The 12031-nt window shown below is 38.4% G+C and overlaps 1 protein-coding gene across 2 annotated transcripts; it reads left to right on the plus strand.

The window, feature by feature from the left end:
* The first annotated feature begins 927 nt into the window (after window positions 1-927).
* On the plus strand, window positions 928-11791 carry MPZL3 (myelin protein zero like 3). Of its 2 annotated transcripts, XM_075191581.1 has the most exons (6): window positions 928-1275; window positions 2271-2437; window positions 3550-3760; window positions 4373-4535; window positions 7054-7153; window positions 10645-11791. In XM_075191581.1, the coding sequence occupies exons 1-6, from the start codon at window positions 1221-1223 to the stop codon at window positions 10666-10668; spliced, it is 720 nt and encodes a 239-aa protein (XP_075047682.1). In that variant the 5' UTR covers window positions 928-1220; the 3' UTR covers window positions 10669-11791. The 2 variants fall into 2 exon arrangements, with proteins under 2 accessions (XP_075047682.1, XP_075047683.1); XM_075191582.1 differs by lacking the exon at window positions 7054-7153 and having other exon boundaries at window positions 936-1275.
* The last annotated feature ends 240 nt before the right edge of the window (window positions 11792-12031 follow it).

Here is a 12031-nt window from a genome sequence, read left to right on the forward strand (position 1 = left end):
TTAGTATAATGGGACTTTGTCTTTGGGACCTCTTATTATTTGCCTCTGCATGGTTTAATATTGTCCACAGTACTTGGCAGAGGTCTGCCCAAAAGATTCACTGCCCTGTAAAGCCTTGTATATGTGGGTGCCAATAAGGTGTCCATAGTATTTTGCTCTGAGGGTGCTTAAACGCTTCTATAATTTGGTGAATGATCACAATTTAACCTAAAATATTCATAAACTGCGCCCCCCCCATCAGCATTGCACCATGAGCAGTTTCCCCTCTTGCACAGCCCTAACCCTTTGTTTAGCTATTTGAAATGATTTCATGTTAGACTTGTATTGTTTGTCTTATGTCTGTTGTTTTCTATTTGCCAGTCAGATACTCTGCTATATGTTCTTGTTATATGAATGACCAACCAAAATAGGGAATTATAAAAATAAATGATAACATTTTCAGGTTAATGATGTTTAAATTATAGCTAGTATGTAGTGATTATATTATGTGGCCCTCATCCATAGACCACGTTTTATTTATAAATGTAGATAGCACATTTTTCTGACAGACATGAGTAAAGTAATTCTGTACCAGATTACAGCTTTCTCTGATTTTGTGTTCACCACTGAGGAAAGGCTTAAACGCCCATACACATTAACTTCTACTCCCTACCTCTAATGTGATGCTAATTTGGTGATTTCATTGTAGTAATATCGTTTCAATTTGCACCATCGTGTAAACTGGCTGTACCTGTTTGATGTGGAGTGGAGAAATTAGGAGGGGTTGTTATGGAGGAATGCCTTGTGTTATGTAACACCTCGGCAAATATTTAATATGTTAATAGGTGACCTGTTAATGCACTGACTAGTAAACACAAACCATATAATCTTTTTTTAAGAGATTCCCGGGAACAAAACGACCAAAAAAACAGGGCAGTATCAGTGGACTCTTATGGTATTGTAGAGCCAGCCATAGCAGCACTAGCACCAACTGTGTATGAGCGATGGTCCTAAGCGGTTATAGTAGGATTAATGAATAGGGGCACAGCAGCGGGCGCTATTATAGGTACACAGTAGTGAGGGCGGGATAGGGTGTACACATCACTACATCCATTCCTATGAATCACCTGCACAGACACTCATGCCTGTTGTATCGGCTGACAGCACAGTGCATCACTTCCGGTAACTCACCAGTTTCACCTGTTAGACTGGTGTAGACAGAGAGGGGGGTAATCCGGAGTATGGATCTGTCCTGGAGTAGAGGACTATGGACTCGGGTCTTAGTGCTGGTAATGGGTGAGTGTCTCACAACATAATACATTCTTTTCTTCCTCTTGTTTAATTCTTTCTGATCTGCTTAGACACATGCGCTTATATGTCCCAGGGAACTCCTCAAAGTTTTCTATTCCAGGGTGGTATATAAACATAGCTGTTGTAAGCCATGTATATACATCCCTATAAAACATACCACGGGCCCTAATCCGACTCAATGTCCAGTCTGTGTCCTCCCCTATCCCACATGAAACTGCTCAGACGTTTATCCACAGTTGGACATATTTCTTGCCTTCTCCTATACAGTGGTGTGAAAAAACAAAAACGTTGGACAATGCACAAGGATAATAGACCATTTGTAACCCCAGTTATTATGTGGTGTTGTGCAATAATTTTAAAATATCATGAACGCTGGATTAATGCTTTAATCCCCTCTACACCACCATGCAAACATCACTATCTGTGTGGTGTTTGCATGTTCTCCCAATAGCAGATACTTAATTTGAACACTATACATACCTTCCCAGGGATAATATATGTATTTTTGTTTTGGGTTTGTTATATGTTAACTGTTTGAAAGATGAACGGTTATTGTATGGTAGTGTGAAAAACATCTGTAGTTTGTTTAAATAGGATTGTTTAATTTCAACATAGCGTTTAAAAACCTATGTATATTATTCTGCAATTAAGAAATTGTTATTGTTTTTGCCTCCTAGAGTAATTGAAATCATCCTATGATATAACGCAGAGTTTGTCAATTGTTTCTGTATATTTATTTTTTCTATAAGCACCGAGTTGGTGGCGCATTGTTCTGAAATAGGTTTTACTCTGTTTGTCTGCGCCAGTTTAAAGTATATTTGTTATTTGAATTCATCATAGGTAAAGTGTTGGGGATTTAGAATTGGCAGTCCTGCTTTTTATGATTTATTTTAGGTGTACAATATGTTTCTGTATATATAAATATATATTATTCAACTACTGTGTAATTACTACCCCATTGACTGACTGTTTTTCAACAGGCGTCCCCGGGGTTCTCCCCATAGACATCCGCATGGACTCCGCAGTATATGGTGTGGTAGGAGAGTCAGTTAAATTATGGTGTGGCTTCACTTCAAATTACCCCATATCTGAATCGGTAACTGTAGACTGGAACTACCGTCTTAAGGAAGGAGGTTCAACTGTCACTGTGAGTAGAACAAATAGTTAATGTATCAGAAGTATTTTAGTTAATAGAATAGCAATACTTGATAACATGGTTATTTTAAAGGACCATATCCATAAATTACAAGTTGGCCCTATGTGAGGAAAAATCTTTTTATGATGTGTCAATCTTTCCCAGAACCTGAGATGTCTGTATTTTTCTGTTATCAGGTTTTGTTTAGGCTGAGAGTCCCATTTTTTTCCCCCTCTAATTGATGTAAAACAGAGTATAGTGTGATCAGGAACAAATCTTTCCCTATTCACAGCTTAAACTTCAATATTCACTTCTTTTTTTTTTTTGTTTTGTTTGTGTATTGAAAGAATATAGCTATATAAAGAGCCAGCAATATCACAATATAAACGTAGATTACCAGGCTTTCCATTTTCAATATATTAATCAATAAAGAAAAAGGGAAGACAAAAACAAGAAGATACTTATATATAAAAGAAAAAGAACTATAAAGAAGAGGGTAGACAAGAGGCCTGGGGTGGAGGGATACAGGATGATGGGGGGCGCATACCTCTCACGTAGGGTCTTTGCTATATCCACTTCTTTTAGTGTGTCTCATCCACATTTCATGAGTGCCAAAATTGCAGGTTATTTTCACCATGTATTTCTGGTCTGTAAGGTTTTTTTTGTTGTTTTTTACATTTTTTAAAAAAATCTTTGCATTTTTCATTTTATGCTGAGCGTACTACAGGGCAATCATTGTGCCTATAAATTCAGAGCTGGCTGTAATAGTCTAATTATTGCAACCTAAATAGTAGATTGTACAATCTAGTTTTTTTCCAGAGTGACGCCAATGACTGGTTACTGCATGTAGATGTAATTTATGCTCATCATTATAATTTTTTTTTCTTGTATAGACAATTGAAGCAAACACTTGAATGCTTTCCAGATACAGCACTAATTTTAGAGTAAACAACATGCTAAAATCAAACGTAGGCTGAGATGTCACAATACTTTGTAAGGGGATAAATGTAAATTTGCCCAATATAACACTATGCAGGCTTACTAAATGTGTCTTGTTAGTCATCATGTTCTTTATATGTACTCAAATTTCTCTAATAGCTTCTATTTCCGCCACCTATTCCCAGATCTTGCACTACCAGACAAAGGCATACCCCACTTTAAATGCTCCGTTCACTGATCGTGTAAAGTGGGAGGGGGATATTGATCGTGGAGATGCCTCCATTTTGTTGGAGGACCTGAGACTCACAGATAATGGCACACTGTCTTGTGTAGTGAGGAACCCACCAGATGTCCATGGAAAAGTGCCTCAGATGAAATTAACAGTCACTTTGGAAAGTAAGAATGCATCTGCTTATGCCAAGGGAATCTGTTTTCAAGCCTGGAAACATTATAGATCATGGGTGGGCATAGTAAGGCAGGAGTGGGATAGTATGTCAGGGTTTACAAAACCCAGTCCTCTTGGCCTCCTAACAGTGCATGTTTTCTATATCTCCTTATTGGCGCACAGGTGTATTCATTAATGTGTGATACATTGTAACAGATCCACAGGTTGTACTAATTATTTTGCTTGCCACCTGGAAAACCTGCACTGTTAGGGGGCCTGAGGACTGGGTTTGGGAAACTCGTTTATGTAGTCGGTTATCAACATTTTTGTTTATCATTAGTGGTATCTGTGTTTCATTCTAGTTGAGTAGACTTCTAGGTTGTTTTTTTTTTTTTATTCATTTGCCTACAATTATCTATGAAAGTTGTATAATTTGTCTTCAAAGGACAATATCTGCAAGCTCCCCCATTGCTTGTTACAGAGATCCATTTAAACAGTGGTTTAACCTTAATTATTTTTACTAGGGGTATTAACCTGCCAGCTTAAAGTACACATGTTGTCGCCTCACATCAACTGCTTGGGAAGTATTAATTTCTATTGTGTATCGCTCATATTTGTTTCAGGGCTCAACTTTAAATTTAACACCGTCATCTTGCTGTCTGCTCTGATCTTCATTCCCTCTGCCTTGGTCTCCCTAATACTACTGATAAGGATGAAAAAGGCGATCCAGAGGGACAGATTCAGGAACCAGAAATTGAAAAAGTCTCCTATTGAAGACTCCCAAGAGTGAGTGAGCCTGAGATCTGCAATGTCAATCTTGTATACTTTGCTTGCTTTGTCAGTGTTATCTACTCATTTTGGCAGCACCTACAATATGGTAAACATTTTAAAATTCACATGTTGCAATCTGTTCACACCTATGCACATCTCGTAGACTTTGAAATATGACAATCAAAGGCAATGGTGCTTGTTTTACTTTATTTTTATGCCTTCTATAGTGGTTATTAGGCTCAAGCAAGCCATTTTGTTGAAGAGACTCCTTGGTGTGTTTATTGGTGCAAGGTGGTTTTTTACTGTTTGTTGATCCTATTGTGTAGAAAGGTGCCTATGCATGTAACAATTTGTTTTAGATTTTGGTCACTGAATGATCATTCTGGATAGATATTGCTGCATGTGCCGTCAAATGATCTGACCAGGCTGCACCAATACATTTGATAGGGCAAATTTGAAAATATTGGTCAGTCAATTATATAATTTTGTAACTTCCAATTAGTAAATAATGGTATCATTTATGAAATTTTATTAAATAGCCTTGTGTCCAGAATGTTATGATTGTTTTGTATTTGGCTGATTTGATGCTTTTGTAAATGATTCACAATTTATTAGTCCTATGTGTGGTTAAACTTGACACTGATTTTGATTTGCATCTATCAAAATAGGTGACTGCCAAAGTTGAAATTATTCATTGTGTAATGGTATTTTTTATAGTTAATTCGCCTTCTCCCTAAGTAGTTGACCTCTTGGCTCTACGGGCTGTCCACTGGGGTTCCCACCTTTACTTTAAATGACATGATTTTGAATACTGAAAATGTCCATTGTTGCCTTCCACCCAGAGGCTGCAGGTTCAGTCAAATGAGCTGTACCTGGAACTATCCCTTACAGGAGCAGTGGGCAACAGACAGCAGGCCGAGCCTTGGCTTGTGGCTCTCCAGCTGACTGCCCCCAATCTTAGAACAGGGGCAGCTGACTTCTGTGTCACGTGACCTCCTCTGCACAGTGCAGGGAGGTCACACGGCATACCCGGAGGAGGTGGGAGTGCACTGTGCTCTTCTCCTTCCTCTGTGCGGGCCCTTTGAATGACGGAGGGCCACCGTGCCTTACAGGGGGAAAAAAAAAGGTATAACTATAAATGACTAGATTACCTTGAAAATCCATGGTAAAATGATTGTTTCCTGTTGTAATGTTATGTTTGTTTCCATATAGGTGCATCTGGCAATTGACTAGTGTAGCATTATTTAATTTCTCAGCACTGGAGTCCTACATGGTTTGAACATTCTTCTAGGCTTATAGTACCATAAGGCGAGCTCAGGGAGGACAGAAACCTCCCGTGGAGCAGAAGGGCTCATCCCGCAGCGCCAGTTCTGCTTACCAAAAGTGGCCCACTGGGCGCTCGCATTCCAGAAGAGTGAACCCCAGTGACTGATGTTAAATTGGCTCTTTATCTTGTGTGCTGTGCATGCTCAATGATGCCTAGTTTATTAATGCACTGTTTGTCTGGTCATACACAGGGAACTTCAGCAGTAATGTTAAATACCCTTTAAATAACTTTATTCTCTTATTATATTTTACCTATGTCTCCCCTCACCCCTCCAATTAGGTCATAGGTGAAATGACAAGCCATGTGTTTGTAGGGGAATGGATATCTGCAGAACTGCAGATTTGGGTGGGACTTGAGTAAATATTTAAAGTAGATTGGATTCTTTAAATATATTTGTGTGGGTCTTATCACAACACTCTGTTAAGCCATAGGAGACTAGAGTTCTCCTTTGTTTTACAGCTCATTATGTGTTTCTGGTCAGTTTATGACTTTTTTTCCCCCCCCCCCCCATTTGTGGAATGTTCAATTGATCTTCTCTACAAATGTTACTGTTTTATCAGTCGTCTCGATGATAAAACAATGAGTTGTATCATGTAGAGATATTAAACCTTGTTCGAAATATATGGCTGAAAATTCTAGTTGTCAATTAAATGCACTTGTTTCTTGTTTAGGTGCATTGCTCTATGCTTGAGTTGTATGTATTGCATCTTTATATTGTTCAATCACATAATTTATCATCGGGCTGAATTCAGTGTCATAGGTTGCGATAGCAGTCGGGAGCAATTTTTTCATTTATATTGTGATCTGTACATATCTTGAGAAAAGCTCAAGATATGTACAGATATGTTTATACAAAGCCCCCACTGACATGTCTGGATCATACATTTCCACCTGGATTGGTCATATATTACCTGTGAGTGCTTCCTGATGACTACATGCACCATTGATATAAAGGTTTCTCACCTAAAACGACTTTGACGTTTAACTGTGGCCTGGTCCTGTCACATTTTGGAATTCTGTGCCTCTACCTTTGGTGCTCCCGTGTGATTATCCTTTTTGTATCCTTAAAGAATATTAAGCAAACTTTAATTAAAATGTGTTGTTTTTTTAGGTAATAGGTAATATCCATATTTTTTTTTTTCTTGGAAACCTTTTGCGCCAATAGTCTTTTATTATGATTTTTAATGAGCTGTTTTGTTCTCAAAGTTGTATTTATGAGGAAAATGTTACCACTCCACTTCACCGTGCTTCATCTGTGAAGAAGTCCCCTGGATGTTTAATGCGTCTTTGCCTGAAATGTGCAGATGTAAGTTAATAGTATTCAGTATTTACTTAAAATGCTTTATTTCCCATCATTCCACTTTGTAGGATTTTTAGCAGCCTGGGCTCTAGACCACCTTTATTCTGCATAACACCTATACATTGTTGTGTGTGTGCCCTAACTACAAAATATCTGTGTTTTACATACTGCTTGACATTTGTACCAGACTGACCCATCTTCCTTATTGCAATTTTATTTGGATACAATGTTCTTGTGGTGTGGAGACGACATTCCAACTAAGATTTGTTTTGTACTTCGTCTGCCAGTGCTATCGGAATCCACTCCTCCAGTCATCCTAAAGTTGGTGTCTCCAGTGTAGAAGTGGATGACTTAAAACATACCTCTCCAACTAAACAGTACAGTTTGCTTGAGTTAGCAAACTGGTTTAACACGCACAACATTCCCCAGGGAAGAGTAAAGGAAGCATAAACTTATGTGAACTTGTATGCAACAGTACCAACTAGTGTCTAACATTCATTTGCAATTAAATTTGTCATCACATCTTCTCTCCTCATAAAGGTACATCCTAATGAATTAAAATATAATACATATTTTTTTAAAATAAAATATTTTTATTGAAGATTTTTAGTTACAACATGCTATTATCATCTTAGACATCCTATATAACTAAACCGGTATCCTATCTATGTCACTATAAACAATTTAACATGATATCATGTGAACTGTCGAGACAAGGAGACCAACAACATGTTTTCGGTCAGTAATGCATTAGAGTTGAATTACATTGTTCCAACAGATTTTCTCAAACCATATAAGATAAATTACACTTCAGATCAAACCTAAAGAGGCCGCGCAGGCTGTGAGCTAACTAACACTGTGTCGCCCTGATCATGGAGAAACAAACAGTATTTTGAACTTGATCAGTTAGTTGTCATTGGAACTCTTGTGTCTGTGATTAAGCCCTTTTTAAAATTCTCAACTGTCCGGCAGAAACGTAGCTTAAGTCACAGTGCTGGTTCATTGTTTTTGCATTCATCAGAGCTTAGAATGAATGATTATTTTTCCTCTGTAGTCACCTCTTTATCAATACTGGTACTGCACAGGGCTGAAAAATGTCCCACATTAGCACAATTACAGTATGGAGCTCCTCTGCCTCGGCAGTATTCACTTTATTTTCGTCAAGCACTGTGCTGAGCGAGGCATTGGTTGCTGACATGCACAGTCTCGTGAAGCCATGTTGTCTCAGTGGCAAGGTGCAGGATGCTTACTGTGGGCCTTTCCAATAGGTGAGTATTCTTCAGGCTGGAACCTCCTTTACTGATTCACATCTTTGGCATTTGTAGATATTAATCTTCCCAGGCGATTCCCTGCAGATGCAATGCTGTTGAGCGTGGGAAACGTAAGGTATCAACGCAGCCTTTTTTTTGTGTCATAACACCTGCTGGACTGGTGGGTCTCGCTTGTTTCTCCTGCAGCAGGGTTCCTTGCTCTGCTACCAGGGGAAGACTAGGGCCTATGTAAAAGATTTGGTGAGGGTAGGTTGAAATTGGCCCCATCTAAGTTTCAGGCATGCTGTCGGGGGAAGCAACTTTTGTGAGCTTAGGGTGCCCTTGGCCTCACCGAGTTGTAATCCTGAGGCCAGTAACCACTACTTTGGGCATCATTTTAAATGTCAATTGGTTGCATCCACTGGTAGGATACAGAGTTGGCAGGTATATAGCTAATAACAATTGGAATAAAATGCTGCACCCATGGCTTACTGTTGGATGACTGTGTCAATCCCCTGGTCCCTGGGTGCTACCTGGTGGTCTATCGGTGCTCTTCCATCTTTCCCCTTTTTTTCCCATCATTCTGTGGTGGTAGCGAAGATCCCTGGTGGCCCAGTGGTGATACCATGGTGATGGAAGTGACCTTATGCGACACTTATTATTCACTGGTACTACTTCCCTGTATGCGCCTCTGCTTCATTCCTCAGCTACATCTCTGTGATGGGTATTGAAGGTAAGGTTAAGAGTCTTCTAATTAGTTGCAGTTACTGGGTTCTAATAATGGCACACTTACTCTAGCTGTGTCATCTGTGCAGGGAGACAGAATTATGTCTGGAAATGCTGACTTCCTCCATGCACTCGGCATTTATTACCTGACCCAATTAGACCACCTCTCAACTTGTTGATGTGTGAAAGGGAGGGTGGGCTCACTTGCCTCCCTTGCCTTCCTGTTTGGGCTCTGCAGCTGCCGGGCGGCCATGCCCCCTATTTGTCTCTAGCACCATTCGGCACCTTCACCCCATTATCTTGTAAAGAGTAAAATATTCTCTTTTATCTAGGAATCCTAGCACCAACCGGTCCCTCAAATTTGGTCCTTTTTCTGAGCAAGCCATCTGTGTTCATACAGGCTTTTTATAAAGCACTCTGTAGTGTCTGCTAGCTATCGAGACCTTCAATAGAAGCAGAATCTCTCATAAAGCAAATTTGTTTTGGGTGTAAAGTATGCATCAAACTTGGAGGGAACTGCTTCATAATCATGTTTGTGGCTTTTTTCAGCAAGGAGGCTTTATAACATAAAGAAGCAAGCTCTATTTTACCAGTCCTTACTCTCTATGTAGCTTAATAGCCATATATAGAAAATTTAGGCAAATCTCTCCCTCCATATGGTAATGCAGAATGATTATTAGATATAAAACATTCAGGTTCTGTAAATTGTGACAATCTAGAGTGTGACTTGTGATACCATATCCTGTAGTAGACTCTCACAATGTTTTAGTTAGGCAGACATCTTTGTCTTGTAAAACATTTTCCAAGATATAGCAAGCAAACATATGAAAGTATATATGAGACCATTGACATCTAGGGGTAAATGTATGAACCTGCATTTTTTAACATTTAGATGCACAAATTTGATTAAATGTTGGCCTAGCCTCTCCCACCTAAAGGTTACCTACACATAGACATGCTGGAGTTCACTTTGCTGAAAATAATCTGTGCTCCTTTTACAATTCAACTGCTCTGATTGGCTACAAATTGTTCTAGTCATGGTCACGTTATTTTGTGCTCTTCCATGTGTGCCCAGTTCTGAAGAATGAAAATGACAAGTGCCCTACCCAAATTAGCCTAAAAACCAGTTGGCTGTGGCAGTATGTCAGGTTTGTGGTAGATTGCAAGCTTGTGAGCCAGGCAATCTTATCTCTCTGTTGTTAATTCTCAGTATTATTACTCTCTTTGCTCACAATTGCAATGAGCTGCAGAGTTTGCTGGGCCTATGTTAATACATGTTAATAAATAGGTTCTACATTATGAAACACATGGTGGGCATATGAGAACAGCGTTAATCAAGGCACTATCGTTTCTGTTAATTGGATATACAGTATTCAAGGCAATTAAAGTTTTTGGAAAAGTCACTTTTTTTGTTCATTGCCAAGTAACTTGTCTTATAATATTATCTACAGGGCAGCTCAGTACCTTGCTGTACTTCTAATTGTATTAGCAATGTTCAAATATTTTCTCTCTTGTTTTTAGGATTCAGATTCAGATGGCTACTGAGAAGACACATTGGTAATCTTATGTGATTGGACATATATGGACTAACCATGAAGGTGACATACACAATGGAGTGAAGGAGTGCATTTACATGGACTTTCTGTGATCCAAAATTTTAGGAATTTCCGAAGCAAGGAATTGTTTTCATATCAAAAGCATTCTAACAGAACAGTAGAAAAAGATTATTGGGTATGGACTTCAAATGGTAAAGCATCATCATCATTTATTTATATAGCGCCACTGATTCCACAGCGCTGTACAGAGAACTCATTCACATCAGTCCCTGCCCCATTGGAACTTAGTCTAAAGCATCACATGTGATATTATTCTTATGTCTTTATCCCTGATATAAATACTTTATTAGACAATTGTAGCAAAAATATTTGCTGTTGGAAATTTTGGAAACATCTTACTTATGTAACTCTGTTTAATGTAATATAGGGACCGGCCCATGTTACGTTATTTTGTGCCTGCTGCTCTAAAGTTGCCTGTTATGGGAAATTATTACATCATACATAATGTACATAGTGAGGTTTACACAAGTTCAATCTTCTCTAATTCTAGCTGTGTTGGTCCAGAAAATAACTTCTAGACATTTAACAGACAACTTGACCTCACAATGGAGGGGGGGGGATCCCTTCTGGACCCCATTCATGGTAATCATAGTTCCCTGGAACATTCCCTTCAAATGTGTAAATAGTGAGTTATATCTACTGACACCATTACTTATATGTAATATGGTAATGTAGTCTATTTTCAATTATATCTAGTTAATCTGCCATCACCATCTCTTTTGACAGACTGCTTGGTATGGCTCATGGGTAGGTTCTATTTTATTGTTTTTATTTAATTTTTTAAAGAGAGATAGATATTTCATTACAGTGGAGTATGAAGTTATCGTTATTTAAATTGTACAAAATGTAATTTTGTTTAAAGAAATAATTAAATTAAGAATGAAGATTTTTCCAGATATTGTAACATGATTCTGTTGATACATATAAAGTTGGTATGTATAGAAAAAACATTTTCTGTTCTTCTTGGTGTTCGTTTTGCTGCATTGATGAATGTGCTCTAAATTTATATTTTTATAACATTTCTTGAAATAAACTTGTTCCTTGTCAATGTATGTTTTATTTGTGGATCTGTTTATTTAGTGAATAATTGGCTGTAGCACAAGGCTCAAAGTGGACCCTTTACACACCTCAACCACAAGAAACAAGTGACATCACTCAGACATAAGGGGGTTAATTTAGAGGTGGAAGTACCTTGTCCTAGACAATGGAATCGGAGTCTGCTAACAATGGTCTAATTAACGTATAATTAGATGTGCAGAGATTTGCTTGTCCTGGAAATAGCTGTGGACATT

Source organism: Mixophyes fleayi, chromosome 11 (genome assembly GCF_038048845.1).
Source record: "Mixophyes fleayi isolate aMixFle1 chromosome 11, aMixFle1.hap1, whole genome shotgun sequence".
NCBI lineage: Eukaryota > Metazoa > Chordata > Amphibia > Anura > Limnodynastidae > Mixophyes > Mixophyes fleayi.

Bases quoted from the DNA above. Each gene is read 5' to 3' on its own strand.
- MPZL3 (XM_075191581.1), top strand. From the start codon at position 1,221: ATGGATCTGTCCTGGAGTAGAGGACTATGGACTCGGGTCTTAGTGCTG. The intron at 4,536-7,053 runs GTGAGTGAGCCT...TTGTTCTCAAAG, and splicing joins CCTATTGAAGACTCCCAAGA to TTGTATTTATGAGGAAAATG. The intron at 7,154-10,644 runs GTAAGTTAATAG...TCTTGTTTTTAG, and splicing joins TTTGCCTGAAATGTGCAGAT to GATTCAGATTCAGATGGCTA.